General features: G+C 39.6%; 1 protein-coding gene across 1 annotated transcript in view; it reads right to left on the bottom strand.

The window, feature by feature from the left end:
* The window catches only part of Ccdc175 (coiled-coil domain containing 175), a 72024-nt gene that overhangs the window by 22574 nt on the left and 31589 nt on the right, over positions 1-17861 (bottom strand). The window contains exons 9-13 of the mRNA XM_055595335.1: positions 14601-14737; positions 12003-12113; positions 3515-3586; positions 2444-2579; positions 1070-1201 (exon numbers count right to left, since the gene is read on the bottom strand). Of these exons, the coding sequence (XP_055451310.1) occupies positions 1070-1201; positions 2444-2579; positions 3515-3586; positions 12003-12113; positions 14601-14737 (588 nt within the window). The remainder of the gene's footprint in view (positions 1-1069; positions 1202-2443; positions 2580-3514; positions 3587-12002; positions 12114-14600; positions 14738-17861) is intronic.

Raw genomic sequence — 17861 nt, 5'->3', positions numbered from 1 at the left:
TGAGAAAGGTCCCCCATTGTCTTGGGTATTTGAATCCTTGGTCCCCAGTGTGGGGTGTTGTTTTAGAAGTTTGGGAAGTGTGGGCTGCAGGAAGGGAGCCATATCACTGGGGAAGGCTTTGAGAGCTTAGCACTTTGCTCTGCTTTCAGCTTTTTCTCTCTGCTTGCTGCTTGTCCTTGCAATGCGGGCTCTCAGCTCCCTGTTTCTGCCTCCAAGCCTCTCACTTGCTGCCATGCCGTCCACCAGAATGGACTCTCATTCCTCTGGAACTATAAGCTCAATAAAACCTTTCCTTCTGTAAGTATTTTATCACAGCAACAGAAGAATAAATAACACGATATCCAACACACTCTAAATCAAAAGCAAAGCTAACATCAGTGTAGTCAGTAGAGTTTCACCAACAGTTAAAAACCAGTGCTTTACATGTAGCTTGGGTGAAAGTTATATCTGTGTTGACCATCAAACCCACTGATTTTGCTTCTACCCAGGACCTCAGTCTCCTAAGCTGTTTTCCCAGTGGATGACTCCAAGCATGCCCTTGCTTAAGGCTGTCACCTTGAAAAGATGTGTGACAGCAGGGTTAAGATGGGGTGGAGGGGGCTGTGTGTCTGCAGGGTACAGCAACTGGAAGCCTGGAAGTTTTCAATGCATGTAGTTTCCACTTTCTCTAGTAGCCCTTGGTTCACCCCTGGTCGGCCTTTGGGAATTCTTCAGGAGTTCTGAAATCTACTCCTCAACGTTCTCCCCACTGTACTGTGACAGCTCCTACCGGCTTCACAAACCACTTTACCCTCCCTAGCAATGTGTCTTGCTTGTTGTTTGACAACATGTGGGTACCCTTGTTTGTTTGTTTGTTTGTTTGTTTGTTTTTAACTGAAAAAATGTAGACTATATTTCTGTTTCTTTTTTAGAAAAAAAGAAGAAACAGGCAGAATGAACTTGTGGCCTTGCCTTCGTTCAAACTGGAAGATTTATTGTACATTGTCATGGTCGTGATTGCATGCAATATTATTCCCCTTTCCCTAACAGAATCCTCCAAAATTATCCGTCCATGAAAAATAAAATTTACCTCAAATTTGTGTAATTGTTGGATTAACTTTTTTTCTTTTTTAACAAATATCTTCTCTTCCTCCTTTAATTCCAATTTAATATTCTCGATTTGGCCCACAAATTCATAGATCTTCTCTTCTGTATGCTTTGCCTAATTACAGAAAAATGAAATTTGTCATTTCTCTTGTCGTGGTTAGTGTTGCAGGATATTTGATCCCATTGTGAACCCCAAAATTGTGAACAGTAAAACCCTGTTTCTTGTTTGGTGTGGTTGAGCCCTATCACACACCTTTAATCCAAGAACTTTCTGTTTATTGTAAACAAGTGATTATGGTGTGGTTCAGCCAGCCCTAGCACAGACCTTTAATCCAAGAGCCTTCTGTATTTTGGACATAATAAAGTTTACCCTAGGTCAAGAGGTGAAGCAAAAAACCAGCTGACAGGGATTAAAGAGTAGGAGGGACTTTGAGTAGAGGGGTAGTTAAGACAGCATAGAAAAGTAGAAAGAACTTTTTAGCTTAAACTCTGGCTTTATCTTAGGTTTCAGCTCCTCAGCTTCCTGGCTTTTTGGGCTTTGACCCAGAAAGCTTTTGGTCTTAGGTTTTTTTTCGGCTCTTACCTCCTGGGCTGTCAGCTGAACTAGTGAGCCTTTTGGGTTTTTTCCATACGGATGGACCTGAGCTGAGAAGGAAGGTGAGTTGGGTGCTTTCTCTTCCTCTCGGAGCTAGCAGGTTTTCACCCTAGCATCTGGCTCCTGAGTCTTTATTGGTAAAACAGAATGGTCGGGATTTTCACTTTTGTTTATAACAACAGGTTACTTTTACATTTCTAAATTGCCCGATAAGCTGTGAAATTTCTCAGCAAGCACGGAGGAGGATGACCTTTGTCCTTTAGAGCTTTAGTATTCCACCAAAGGATCTCTAAAAATGACATAGGAATGAGAAGGGTCGGGCAGTGGTGGCTGTACAAAGAGTAGATATAGGACTAATAAAGGAGCTTGGGAAGCAAGGATCTGCTTCCTTGCTTCAGATACACCTTACAGAACACGCTTACTTAATTTACTGAATCTCTCTTGGGCCAGCTATATGGTTTAGCAGATAGGCACACTTTGCTACCAAGCCTGGTGACCTGAGTTTCATTTCTGGGACCCGTATGGTAGAAGGAGAAAACCAATTCCTTGAAGTTGTTCTCTGACATAATGTGTGAGCGTACGCTCATACACATCAATAAACAATAGAGCTCTGAAAAAAGAAAAGTGATAATCACGCTAACCATAAAACCAAGAGAAAGGAAAATACCTTTTACTAAAATGACATTTATTTAAATATTGAAGACATGTTACTGACTTCTGTGCAGGGACTACCACAATTCTGAACACTTTAGTTTGCCTTACCTCGTGAATTAATTCAATTCGCCTCTTTTCTGCGATCTCCATTTGCCTTACAGTTTTCTGCAGGAATGACTTCATCTTTGTCAGCCAAGCTGCGTGCTTATTTTTCGCACACAGTATTTTCCACTGAAAGATGGCACTAGAGATTAAAATGAAACAGAATTGCCATTAACTATATCGGCACAGTGGTTTACCCGAAATCCGAAGCCAAACAAGTCTGACTACAGCTTCACAACAGTGCTTGGGCCGTGAGTGAAGTACACTGTGGGAGCTGAGACAGACAGCCCCTCAGCCTGGCTCTGTAAGCAGCCCCCGAGTGAGGAGATGTTCTCCTGTGCAGGCACAGCACAGAAGCCACACCCCGCTCTTCTCCTCTTCCGTGTTGTGGATGGAAACGAGGAAGTCTCCAGGGGTGGTGGAGAGAGCAGAAGCATGGCCAGAGGTAGGAATGCAATTACCCAAAGCATCCAAAATGCTAACTGGAAACTCTTTAGATTCTCAAACTTTTCTCTCTACCACAGCAGACTATGTTGTATCTTTGGAGAATGATAAAAAAAAAAAAAAGTACGTTCTTGAGTTTTCTAAATTACAATATTAACAACAGCAATAGTAATAAAATATACCCAAGTACTAGTGAGTGTTTCCTGGGTACATTTGATCACTTGTCTCTTTGACATTTACAACAAATTTGTATCGTTTGCCAATTTACAGGAGTGGGAGCAATGAGAATAGATTAACTGAGCCATGGTTAGAGCTAATAAGACAGAGTGGTCCACGTGAAAGTCTGTGGTCTTAGCCATTGTTCCTTCCCTGCATTAGCTTTGCTATAAACTGACTCAGAAGTCAGGATGGACAGCTAACATTGTGCCAATACTGGCAATCTGACTTTTTAGTGATTTCCCTTGATTGAGATGAAAAACTGTTTTTCTTCAATGTGAAACCAAAGCACAGCCTAACAAACACATCCAGATCTGAGAGAATTTATATATAATTTAGTTTAAGGCAGTAATTCTATTGGCCTCTTGATAAACATATACTACTGATAACACACAAGCACACATCACATCACATTACCTTCTCTGAATTTCTCTTATCAGATTTTCAATCATGATTTTTATTTGTTTCTGATACACTTCCTTTGTTGATCTAAAGCAATAAATATATATTAGATTTTATATTCCTAATTTTCAAATACATGAAAAGTCAACATATTTCTTATAATGAGTATGGCTAGCTATAAAACCACTGAAAAATGTAGTGGCCATCTTACAGAAGGACACTTGAGCTGCTCCTGCAAGCCTTGGGTTGAATATCTTAAGAATTGAGGAAACAGTCTAAGAACGCAGGTCTCTGGAGGTTAAGTGTGAGAAGGAACTGGAGGCGGAATGGAGGTGTGATCACACAAGGAAAAGGTGTAATCATTTGCAAAGGGCATAGAAAGTCAGAACCCTGCCAAAAGACAGCCCAGAAGCCTTGCTGCCTAGGGGCTGTGCAGGGAGAACAACAGGGTCGGGGGGGGGGGGGGGCTAAGATCAATAAACTGCTGAGGAAGTCTGACTTCTAGACAGTTCTAAGGGTACAATACAGAACACAGAAAGCCAAGACAAGTTCTTGAGCTAAGGGAAGGTCTTGAGTGTGTGAGTTTTTACATGATAGACTGGAAGGAAATGCAAAGACTCCAACACAGTAGCAGAAGCCTTTGTTTCTATCCCCCACCACCACCACCCAGGGCTTCCTACCCAGAAACCAATCACAATCCATGTGATTTGTGTCTTTTCAAAGACAAAAATACTCATAAATAAAACATACACGTGAATGTTGTTACATAAGTTTCTGAAAGCCAGAAACACAAATGAATCCAATATGCAATTAATCCAGCCACACACAAGGATGTCTGTCTCAGGGTCTATTTGAAATGATCTAAAAGCCTCTTCTAGATCTCTAAGTCTCTTCACAATTTCACCTGCCCTTACTGGGTTTGTTGACTTACACATATATCATGTTCCACTCATGATCTGAACTGATTTAAAATAGGGCAAAAGACAACGGAATACCAAAGCTCATAGCAAGGCTCATTCCACATGTCCGAGCTTCGTGGTTACCACAGTTATCATTACACAGAAACTGATCAAAAGGGTTGGGCCTGTGGTGGCACACTCCTTTAATCGCAGCACTAGGGAGGATGGGCCAGCTTGGTCTACAGAGTAAGTTCAGGACTCTTAGGGCTACATAGTAAGATCCTGCCTCAAAAAAATATATCTATAACTAACAATACATTTTCATTATTCAGTAGAAAAATAAAATCGGATTAAACCCAATTTAGTTTTCCTGCTCCTTCACTCGAGAGGAAAGTTCATAGTTTTCCTTCTGAAGCTGGTGTGAGATGTTTAAGTGGTTGCATATCTATACAGAGATGATTGTGCAAAGAACCTACACTTTATGTCTGTGCCGGCTAGTTTCCTGTCAACTTAACACAAGTTAGAGCCCTCAGAAAGGAGGAAATCAAAGATGGGAAAATGCCTCCCCAAGATCAGGCTTATATAAGCAAGCCAGTGGGGCATTTTCTTAATTGATGATCAATGGGGGTAAGCCCAACCCACTGTGAGTGGGGACAGCACTGGGCTAGCCTTTCCAGGTTCTCTAAGAAAGCAGGCTGAGGAAGCCATGCAGGCCGGTAAGCAGCACCCCTCCATGGCCTCTGCCTGAGCTCCTGCCTCCAGGTTCCTGCCATGTTCGACTTCCTGTCCTGACTTCCTTTGGGGGAGAACAGGGATGTGGAAGTGCAAACCAAATAAAACTTTTCCTCCCCAAGTTGCTTTCCTTAGGCATTTCGTCACAGCAATTGTATCTCTCAGTAATACAAGGTCACACCCCATAGCTCCACTGCTCTGTGCGAAGTTTTTAGCACCTCCTGTCTGTCCTGTAAGCTGGCCCCATCACTGCCCTGTATTCAAATCATCTGCTCCTTTGTTTCTTGTTGCATTTATTCTATTTTTTTCTCCTCTCTCGTCTTTCTGCTCTGGCTGAGTGCTGTGTTATGTAAGTGTGAAAAGAGTGAGCACTTTTGATTCTTACTCAACTTTAAAGAAAATAACTTTCAATTTTCCCTCAGGTAGTATATATACTATTGGGTTTAGCATTTCTCTAGTTTCTTTTGGGATTTTCTATATGAAAAAAATTTGAATTTTGTCAAGACTTCTTCCCTGTGTCTATTAGGATGATCATGTGATTTCTTTTCCTGAGTCTAAGCATCCTTGGAATGAAACAAGTCAGTCGTGAGGTATCATCTTTTGTATGTTTTGGTGAATTTGGTTTGCAAGCGTTTTGTAGAGAGTTTTTATCCAAGCTCATAAGGAAAAGTATTCTATAGTTTTTTTTTTTTTTTTCTTTTATCGTTGTTGTGTTCTTGCCTGGTTTGGGTATCAAGGTAATATTGGTTTTGAAGAATGAACTTAGCTGCATTTCTTCCCTTTCTGTTTTATGGAGTAATGTGAAGAGTTTAGTTCTGCTCTGGAGGACTGGCAGAGTTCCTCATCAGCTCCTGACTGGGCTTCCCTTCTGGGGAGACTCCCTGCCACTGTTTCAATCATATTGCTCATTATAGATCTATTTGAGTGTTCTGTATCCTTTTGACTTAATTTTGGTAGGTCGTAAGTGTCTAGTAATTTACCGCTTTATTCATTTTCTAGCTTGTTGGACTATACATTTTCAGAGAATTCCAGAATGTTCTTCTGAAATTCATTGGCCTCAGTTGCCATGTCTTTCTGTCCTTCTTGCAACTTTGTCTCTTTTTCTTCTGCTGAGTTTTGCTAAGTGCTTGATGCTCCAATCTTTCCAAAGGGCCAACTATGTGCACTGATCCTTTGTATCATTCTTTTGGTCTCCATTTCATTTACACTATGATCTTCATTGTTTCTTTCCAGCTACAAATATTAGGTTTTGTTCAGGCTTTTTTTTTTCTAAGGCTTTGCTGTGCATCACTAAGCAGACAGAACAATTCTGGTAGCATCACAATGCCTGCTTTCAAATGATGATCAAGAGCCATAGTAACAAAATCAGTATGGTACAGGCAGAAAACCAGACATGCAGACATCTGAATTTTGACAAAGGCACCAAAAATGTGTAGTGGAGAAGAGACAACCTTTACAAACATATGGCGCTCAGAAAATTGCCCATTCACGTGTAGTAGAATGAAATTAGAGTCCTAGGCCTCACCCTGTATAAAAATGTACTTTCAAAATGAGTCAAAGGCACTAATAACATGACTGATGGAGTGAAACAAAACAGGTTTGCGTATCTGAACACTTGCTTCCCGTGCTCTGTTTGGGAAGCTTAGGCGGCTTTATAAGAGGAGCAGCCTCACAGGAGAAAGTACATCACCGGAAATGGGCTTTGAGGATGTACAGCTTCAGCTCACTTCCCCCTCGCGCACCCTGCTTCCTGTGTGGATGAAAGATGTGAGTGACAGGCTTCTTGCTCACTCTGCCTGCTGCTGTGCCTGCCCTATCATTACAGACCCTAACACTCTGGAAGCAGAAAACAAATATATTGTCTCTTCTTTAAGTTGCTTTTGGTTGTAGTATTTTTTTTTTCTCACAGCAACAGAAATGTAAGTAATAAAAACAAGCCTTGGATGTCCACATGTAGAGGAATAAAATGAATTACATCCCTATCTCTCACCCTGCATTGTAACATATTAAAAAATGGAGTGAAAAACCCTTAGTGTAAGAATCTAAAACCATTAGAGAAAAATCATAGAAGAAATACTTCAAAATAGAGGCAAGTTAGTACAGTCTCCATGGAAATCAATAGGGAAGTTCCCCAGAAAACTAAAAATAGAACACTCAAATGATCTGATTAAAGACACTCTTGTTACATACCTGAAAAAAAAAAAAAAACCCAAGTCATTACACAGTAGATGCCCACATGCTCATGTTTACCAAGGCACTGTGGTGCCTCAACAGGCAAGCTACAAAGTCAGCCTAGGTACCCATGAATGAATGAATGAATGAATGAATGAATGAATGAATGAGGAAATGTTATATTTGTGTACCACGTACTCTTTATTCAGCCATAAAGAATAAAGTTATGTCAGTTGCAGGAAAATGTATAGAAGTTGGTTGTAGTATGCAAATACTACAGACTCACATATGTTAGAATCTTCATTGAAAAACACAGAGAATATGAAAGGGAACCAGTAGGATGAGAGAGGGGACAAATTATAATGGAGGGATGTCGGGAGTGATCATGAACACAGTGTACATATATGAAAATGTCACCAAGGAACTCACTAACTTTTTAAGTAAATGATTCCTGCTGGTAAAAATAGTAAATAAACCAGAACAAAATCACACATCACCCTGTGTTTTGTGAGGTAACAGTCTGTCTATCACGAAGTGATGAGCAAATAGAAATTTTTAGCTTCAATATTTACAATATTTTTTTTTGTTTCACTATTTTATTTTTTTTAATTTTTGTTTATTATTTATTACAATTTATTCACTTTGTATCCAGGCTGTGTCCCCCTCCCTTGTCTCCTCCCAATCCCACCCTCCCTCCCTCTTCTTCTCCTATGCCCCTCCCACAGTCCACTTTAGGGGAGGTCCTCCCCTTCTATCTGACCCTAGCTTATCAGGTCTCATCAGGACTGACTGCATTGCCTTCCTCTGTGGCCTGGCAAGGCTGAAACCCCCTCAGGGGGAGGTGATCAGAGAGCCAGCCACTGAGTTGATGCTAGAGACAGCCCCTGTTCCCCTTACTAGGGTACCCACTTGGAGACTGACTCTATGGGCTACATATGAGCAGGGGTTTTAGGTCCTCTCCATGCATGGTGCTTGGTTGGGGTATCAGTTTCTGCAGAGGCCTCAGGGCCCAGGATTTTTTTGTTTTGTTTTGTTTTGTTTTGTTTGTTTGTTTGGCTCTATTAGTCTCCTTTTGGAGCTCTTGTCCCCTCCAGGTCTTTCTATCTCCCTCTTCTTTCATAACCTGCACTCTGACCAAGGTTTGGTTATGAGTCTCAGCCTCTGCTTCGATTCATCAATCAGTAGAGTCTTTCAGAGACTCTCTGTGGTAGGCTCTTGTCCTGTTCCCTGTCTTCTCATGCTTCCAATGTCTATTGCACTCACCTTTCTGAATGAGGACTGAGCATCTTTCCTAGGGTCTTCCTTGTTGTTTAGCTTCTATAGGACTATAGATTTTAGTATGATTATCCTATACTATAAGTCTAATAATAAGTAATATATACTCACTTATGAGTGAGTATATATCATGTGTGTCTTTCTGCTTCTGGGTTACCTCACTCAAGCTGATCTTTTCTAGTTCTCACAATTTGCCTGCAAATTTCATGATTTCCTTGTTCTTAATAGCTGAGTAGGATTCTATTGTGTAAATGTACCACAATTTCTGTATCCATTCTTCGGTTGAGGGACATCTAGGTTGTTTCCAGATTCTGGCTATTACAAATAAAGCTGCTATGAACATGGTTGAGCAAATATCCTTGTTGTATGGTTGAGCATATTTCCGATATATGCCTAGGAGTGGTATAGCTTGATCTTGAGGTAGCACTATTCCTAATTTTCTGAGAAAGCACCAGATTGATTTCCAAAGTGGTTGCACAAGTTTACATTCCCATTAGCAATGGAGGAGGGTTCCCCTTTCTCCGCAACCTCTCCAGCATGTGTTGTCCCTTGATTTTTTTTTTTTTATCTTAGCCATTCTGATGGATATAAGGTGAAATCTCAGGGTCTTTTTTATTTGTATCTCCTTGATGACTGAGGACATTAACACTTCTGTAAGTGTTTTTCTGCCATTCAAGATTCCTCTAATGAGAATTCTCTGTTTAGCTCTGTACCCCATTTTTTAATTGAATTACCTGGTTTGTTGGTGTTTAACTTCAAAATCAATCTACATATTCAATGCAATTCCCCTCAAAAAACCAACACAATTCTTTACAGAACTTGAAAAAACAATTCTCAACTTCATATGGGAAAACAAACAAACAAAGAAAACCAGAATTGCTAAAACAATCCTGTACAAAAAAAAAAAAACAAACAAAAAACAAAAAAAAACTTCTTCTGGAGGTATCTCCATCCCTGATCTCAAGCTGTACTATAGAGCCACAGTAATAAAAACTGCATGATACTGACAGAGAAATAGTCTGGAGGATTCATGGAATCGAAGACCCAGAAATAAAACCACATACCCATGGATACTTGATTTTTGACAAAGAAGCCAAAACAGTACAATCAAAAAAAAGACAGCATCTTCAACAAATGGTGCTGATCTAACTGGATGTCTGCATGTAGAAAAAGGCAAATAGACCCATATTTATCACCCTGCACAAAACTAACGTCCAAGTGGATCAAAGACCTCAACATAAAACCAGACACACTAAACATTTTAGAAGAAGAAGTGGGGAAGAGCCTTGAACTCATTGGCACAGGAGACAACTTCCTGAATAGAACACCAACAGCATAGGCTCTGAGATCAACAATCACTAAGTGGGACACCTCATGAAACTGAAAAGCTTCTACAAAGCAAAGGACACTGTCGTCAGAAAAAAAAAAAAAACCCACAGCATATAGATTGGGAAAGGACCTTTACCAACACTGTAGCTGACAGAGGGCTAAAATCCAGAATATTTGGAATTTTTATAAAGCTTTATACAACAAAGAGAACTCCTTGATTTCACCGTTCTTTTAGTTGTTCTTTTACAATTTACACTGCATTTTCACAAGCATACATGGTTCGTTAGCTAGTTCATGTGTGTTGGTCTTGCTTGTCTCTCTTTCAAACTACAAATAGAAGAAGATCCTCTGCCAGTGGAATACCATAGGTACCTATGTAGAACATTTGTGCAATAATTTTGTTTTATAAATGGCTTCCCCTTTAATCTGGTAAAAAGAGATTCGTAGGCGGGAGAAGGCAAGTTGAAAACTTCAACTTCAAAAATGGTAAAACAGGAAACAGAAGAAGCCAAATGTTGGTCATTAGAATTCCTGTGTGATCAGTTAATAGTGTGCAACTGGAGAAAAGAGTAAGGAACCACATCTCGTACAGGCAACCTTTTTGATCTTCGGACATTATTTGATGTCAAGAGGTAAGTATTTAAAAACATGCAAATCAGCCCCATATTCCTTCATTAGTTTCTCCAAATGTTACTACTTTGCCATAGTTATTTTATCATTCTCAAAGATACAGTTTTAAAATGCCTTTTAAATTAGTGGCCATTGTTTATACAACGTATGAGATCTGTATTGTATATATATTTTTTATATTTCTTAGAGTATATATCCAGGAATACGATGTAGTGACTGGGTCATGTAGTAGTTTTATGCTTAAGTTTTTTTTTTTGTTTGTTTGTTTGCTTGCTTATTTAAAGGAACCGCCATACTGATTTCCATAGTGGCTACACTAATGTAGCCATCAATAATGCACAAATGTTCCCTTTTGTACATATCCTCTCCATAATTTGTTTTCCTGATGGTAGCTACTCTTACTGGGGTGAGATATAATCTCAGTGTGGTTTCTATCTGCATTTCCTTTATGGGTAAGGAGGGTAAACAGTTTATCATGTATTAGTCGACCGTTTGTGTCTCTTTTTTTTTTTTTTTGTAGAGATTTGTTTCATTCATTTGCACATTCATTGAATGAACTATTATTTAATTTTTGAGTTCTTTGTACATTTTTGGATGGTGACCCTCTGCCAGAGGAGTAGCTGGAAAAGATTTCCTCCTGTTTTTTGAGCTTTTTCTTCATGATGGTAACTGTTTTCTTTGCTGCCCAAGAACTTTATAACTTGATGCAATCCTGTCTGTCAGTTTTTGTTGTTATGTCTGGGGACCTATTCAGAACATTATAGTTTATTCCTGAATGTTAAAATGTTTTTCTTTTTCTTTTTTCTTTTTTTCTTGTGACAGTCTCAAAGTCTTGGGTCCTATTCAGTCTTTTATTTCTGCTTCATTGGCTATGGTGGTGCTGGTATTGAACCTAGAGCTTGGGAGTTTGAGGCAAGTGTGTTGAGCAATGTTTCAGTCTTTGCACAGACAAATTTTTAAGTGAAAGATCAAGTTGTGAAGTAATAAAACATCATTTTAAATATGCACGATATATACAAATCTCTCTATAAATATGCATTTAAAGGTATGTGAGGCAAACTACTAATAACAATTATTTCTGCAAAGATATTACAGTATTTTTTCATAAATTATATATATTTACCTTGAAAAATTGAATTTGGACATGGGCCCTACTTTGTTAGGAAAAAAAATGCAAATGAGTGACAAAAATGAAGGATATTGGTGAAAAGTGTTGCGATAATGGTTAGGCACATGCTCGTCACTGACCCTAAACCTGGTCCATCTTCTGTATCACCCAACTTCTGTAGCACCTGTCTACCCCTTCAGTGAAAGATGCATTGACCTTTCTGAACTGTGAGATGGAAAGAGTTAATTTTGAGCTCACTTCCGTCTAATAACAAGTCCACAAAGACTTGTTATTCCAGTATAAAGAAGTAAACACAGAGAAGAGTAAAAGTTTAAAATGCCAAGGGCACAAGACATACAGTTGAAGTTCCTGAAGGGCTTCAAATCCATCGTACATAGTTCTGATGTCGAGCTTTCTTTGTCGTAGGAAGGCTTCTTTCTGATAAATAAGTTGCAGCTGTTTCTGAGTTCTATGATTAAAAAAAAAAAAAAAAAAGAAGTGGCAGTCACTTTACTGGAGGTTGGGATGATCATCTTGAGGAACTGGAGGTTGAACGTAGAGCCTTAGACACGCTAGGCAAAAGATAATCTTTATTTTCCAGTGCAAGATAAAAATTGCATGTATAAATTATTTCAAAAGGAATTGGGGGCTGGAGAGTTGGCTCGGTCATTAAAAACACTTATTTGATTCCCAGCACCGGTGTGGCACCTCCCAACCATCCCTACCTCCAGTCCCAGGGATCCAATGCCCTCTCTGACCTCCTGGTGCTCATATATACATGCAATCAAAACATTCAAACACATAAAATAATTCAAACTTTCAAAAAATTTTGAAAGAGTTGAGGAAGCTTAGATTCTGAATAATTAAGCCAAATCAATCAGTCAAAACAAATAAATCTCTGCCCCAGCAATGAATTAATATAAATGTATACGCAGGACTTTCATGAAATTTACAACTCTCAAACCACTGAAAGAGTTCTAAGGACAATGGTAACATAAGACAGCACGGAGAGTTGTACAGCTCTCATCTGCCTGAGTGGCTGTGCCTCTCCCAATACGTTTATAACTTCCATCAGGCTTTTTGTTTGTTCTCTGATAAAGGACAGGAACCAGTCACACCTACTTTGAGGACTGGCTGAATATTGGAACTACACTGGGACCTTGGACAAGAAACCTTAGCTGTGGACAAGTCTCCATTTCAACACCTTTAAAATCAGGTCTATGATACCTGTTCTCACTGGTGGAAAACATTAATTAACTGATCCCGACTGGGTGAGCAAACCAATTAGACTTCTTCTGGTTGGTTTTTGTTGTTGTCCTGATGGGCAGCAGAGAAAATGAGGCTCAGGGAGGTTCGTGGTTTTGTGTAAATGGTCCAACGGTGAGAAGAACTTCTCTGGGAGGGAAAGCACCTTGTCTATGTGACTCACCCTGAAAACCACCCTAATGTGATGCAGGAAGCAAAGCAGCATGTGCTCTGAGTTACATATTTCTTTGTTTGAGTTCAAGAGTCATGCATAGGTTTAAGGATCCAGTGTTTTCATAATGTTTTGGGCACATATTGGGATGGGATCTTTGGGAACTGGGAAGTGATTTAGTTCGAGTGAAGTCCTGAGAGTGGGGTCCTTGTGATTAGATCAGTGCTCTTCTAAGAAGAGGCAAGAAGATTCCCTCCTTCTCTATGTCAGTGGAGAGAAAAGAGGTGAGAGGAAGAAAGGAGAAAGAGAGAGATGTGAGAGAGAATAAGAGAGAGAGAGAGAATGAGGGAGACTTACACTATTTGACACTATTTGTAAGTAGGGAGAAGAGTCCTGACTAGACCCCAAAGTTGTTCATGTTGGCCCTGTCATTGCAGACTCCCAGTCTTACAGCTGAGCAAATCAATTTCTGTTAAAGCCAGTTGGTTGAGGGCATTTTATTATGGAGACTGAGCTGAAGACAAAAGGCCACAGTGACAGAGAATTTGTTAGTGTTATGGTCATTTACTGTGAGCTCATCTTACTCTCTTAGGTGGTGACTCCAGCATTGATCTGGGGAAGGTTTGCACTCGAGAAATTTTAACAGCTGGCATTCTGTGCAATCAGATGAGCCAAAATGATTACAGAAACTCTCTAACTTAAATGCTACAACAATGAACGTGAACTCCACCTCACATAAGTGGACCTGTACACAGCAACTACATTCTATGGGACGTAACTTTGGGTTACTATGTGGGCTTTTTCTTACATGATTTCATTTTTTCAAGATACCACTCTGTTATATTTATAAAGTAAACATCACAGCAATGGGTGAGGTCCCAGGCATACAGGACCAAATAAGACAGAATGCCTTTTCTGGTCTCTCTGTAGTCCAATAAGACCAAGGATATGGTATTCAGTTGTTATAGAAAGGTGTTGGGTTAAAGAGCTGGAGGTAAACAAATTGGGGGCGGAGAGGCAGAAGAGAAAACCTTTTGAGAAGCAAGCCAAGGGAAGAGGCTGAACAAAGAGAAGGGAGTAGAGGGGAGAATTATTTGGGAGGTAGAATTACCAAGGCTGGTGGACCAAATGGAGTCCAATAGGTAGTGAACAAGAAATTATTTTCTTGAATGTTTTCTGAAGTCACCACAGCTAACCAAACTCCTGTCTGAGAAAAGAGATGCATTCAAGGAGTCAGCTTTTGACAAAGGTGGACATTACAGCTCACTGAAAAGCCTCACACAGCAATCGTTTCCCAAGTTTGATTTACAAGCGTAAATAAGGCATTTAATTTTTTTGGATTTGAGCTGATCTAGACAAGAAAAGTATTTCCTAGCACCATAGAGGCAGATTAGATGTGTGCATATTGACTATTGGATAATGAGTATTTTGTTGTCAACAGAGTTGGAAACTGAGAGGAGCTTAGATGGACAGTCAGCATTTGGACAGCAAGGAAGGCACCCATAACTACAGCACGCTGATTCACACAGGCGAACATACTCATCATAGACTTTCTTTCTCTGCAGATTTGTGGCAGTCTCATCCTTCAAGACAACCTCATACTGTCTGAGGAGGCCCTGCTGGCTCTCGAGGAGTCTCCTGTTCTCCATGTACAGTTTGTGCATTTTTCCACCCATCTAGAAAAGAGAGAGAGAGAGAGAAACAGAATTAAAGGAGCCGACTCACGCTTCCTTGGAGATGGTGACGTGTCTCGAGCAATGTCTGGAGCACTGCATGCATTGCTCGTGACACAGCGGATCTCACACTAAGGTAGAGGGAGTTAATTCTAGAGCAAATAGGCAACTGTGTGCTTTGGAGCTTTTTCTGGAAATTATGACAAATGGACAGATAGGTTGGAAACATTGACATAAAGCAATAGAATGATAATTCATGTTGGAAGGGAATAGTATAAACAGCCAGGGATCATGAAGTAAGAGCTTTGTGTCCTTTTCCCAAGATATACAGTGGCCTCTGTATATCATGGCCTCTTACAGAAGCCGTCCCTCAAAGCTTCTCTGACTATGCTTACTCCATGGCCTCTGCATTGTTCAGTACCCCCCCCCCAAAAGTGTGAATAGGGTAAATCCATTCCTCCAACCCAATACAGATGGAATAGTTAAAAAATAAGAAATTCCAGAAGGTTCTACAAAACAAAATTTGGATTTTCTATGTATCTATGGAATTCACATGGATGAAGTAATACGAAAAGTATTGTAAATACTGTAGAGGTACAAATGTGTGAGAGGGCAGACATAAGTTATATAGAAGAATTGTGATGATATTTTATGTAACAGTTTTTGAATTTAACAGAATTTTTTTGAGTCCAGTCCCCTCACAGGTCCAGGAGGGTGACTGTAGTACTGACTGAAAATGAGCAAAACCACCCAGTCCCATTAATGTGCTTCAAGAGGTGAGATTTCATAGTTGGAAGTCTATATTGAAAGGCTTTAAGTGAAATAAGAAAGTTAAGTTTAGTAGGAGTGGTGGGTAGGTAAAAATAACCCTCTGGCTGAATACTATGACAATAATAGTATTAAATAACTAACAGTATGGCGAGGGAGGGGTCAGCTTTGTCCTGGTAGAATGAAAGAACACAGAGTGAAAAGGCTGCCACATAAGACTATTTCTACCTTTAGGGCATTTACCAATATGGAAAGTGCCACAGAGAAACTGAGATTTGGTTTTCTTAGATGCTCTGGGGACAAAGGCAGAGAAAAAAAAATCTAGATGTTAGGCCTGGTGAATCCACCATCACTGTAGGCTGAGATGCCTAAGGGTGTTTCCAGGAACACTTCAGGTGGATTAAGGTAACTTGGAACTGGTAACACTTCACATGTCTGACAGAAAGTCTTCTGCAGAGAAAAGAAAAAAAAAGAAAAAGTGTCATCATCTTGGGTATCAAATTGTTACAAACATTTTAAATGCCCAATAGCCAGCATGCAGTTTACCAAGAAAAGAGGGAGAAACAACAGACCACAGGCCCATGAAAACATTTCCTATTAAAATTACCAAACATTAAACTACCCAACTGCTGCTTATCATGATGAAATATGAATGTGTGATTACTACAGCTGGGAGTTAGAAATGGTAGGACAAGATAGCAGATTTGAAGAGGTACCAAATACTTATTAACTGAGTCATACAATAGCCCAAACTGAGAACACAAACAAGACAGTCCTCTCTAGAGTCCTGTAGTGGAAAGAGGAAATCAGGAAACTCGCCGAGTGAGGAAGTCAGACTGAAGGTGCATGTGTGAGCTCAGACAGTAACATACACAGCTAGAGTCTACGAAGGAAGACAGGGCGGCACAGCAGCATGGGCAAGTGACCGCAGAACTTAGAAGACACAGACATTCACATAATGAACAAGCCAAGGGAAAAGAAAGAAGAGCAAACAAATGAACAGATAAAGCCCAAGCGAGAAATCCTAATGATGGTAAGTCGAAAGAAAAGACTGGGTACATCAGTGCAGCTGAATAGTTAAAAACAAAACAAGACAACCAACCAGCCAACCGAACAAAAGACTTGATCCAACGGAGGTACAGACTGTCTTCATGGACTAGAAGCTTCCACGCTGTAAAAATATGAAATCCTTCTCAAGAGCTTTCCTAGACTTAGGACAAACCCAGTCAAAAGTCAACCAGGCTTCCTAACATGCCATAATACTAGGACTAGTAAAACTGCCTTTCATCTAGGAAGACTTGACTTAAAGTTACTAAAATAATATTGCTATACTGTGAGGAGGATAAATAGTTCAAATGACAGGACAGAAATTCTACAGTGTGTGTGTATCTATGATGTCATTTCTTTTTTATTTATGGCTATAGCACAAAAGTACTAAAGTGGATGAAAGAACTGGTTTAGCTAATTGAGAAAACTATGAGCCTTGACCTTGGTTTCACGACATAAATGAATACTCAAATTCCAGATGGTTTGTAGACTTAAAACTGGAAGATCTAAAAGACAATGGCAGAGAATATATTTGTGACAAAGGCTACAAAAAGAAATTAACCAAAAAGGAAAAAATAAACTTTTATATTATTAAAAAATTTAAAAATTACATTCATCAGAATATATATAATATTTATCCACTTATTTATTTATTTTTATTTATCCACATTTATTTACTGTTAAGTGTATATGTGGTATTTTGTAATAAACAGGTTAGGGTCAGCAATGTATTGGCATAAAATTTTAAAAATAAAAATAACAACAAGACTTTGGAAAAAATTTAAAGACAAAAAGAAATAGATAAAAAAAAAGAAGCAAAATAAAATATCTAGCGCACCCTTCAGGTGATTAATCCAACTCAAATACTTTTAAGTAACACTAAGGTTATCAGATGCTGAAAAAATGTCATGCTTTCCAGATACTACACAATAGCGACGGTTATATTTCCTAAGTGATCTACAAGTCCATTAAATACAGTTATTCCTAATAGAAAGCTACCAAACCACATGAAATGTAGCCAAAACCAGATCGAATTTATTTCGCTTAGGTGATCTTCGCTTGTGACTGACGCCCCCATGCCTGGGATTGTAAACCGGCATAGTTCAGGAGGGCAAAGAGAGCAGAAGTGATGAAAGAGAAATTCGGAGAGCCTGCGTGTACAACAGAAACGACAGACTTGCGGGACCAGCTTCAGTGAGGCAGTTCAATTTTATTTGGGGTGGACAAGGGTTATAGAGAATTTGGGGGTGGGGTAGGCTAGAAATATTTAGGGTAGGTATAAATTATTGGCTGGGTGCTTGGGGTGCTGGAA

The sequence above is a fragment of the Psammomys obesus genome, unplaced genomic scaffold (assembly GCF_907164565.1).
Source record: "Psammomys obesus unplaced genomic scaffold, mPsaObe1.curated_primary_1811, whole genome shotgun sequence".
Classification (NCBI taxonomy): Eukaryota; Metazoa; Chordata; class Mammalia; order Rodentia; family Muridae; genus Psammomys; species Psammomys obesus.
The sequence above is the reverse complement of the archived record's forward strand: the minus strand, read 5'-3'. Positions and strand labels throughout refer to the sequence as shown.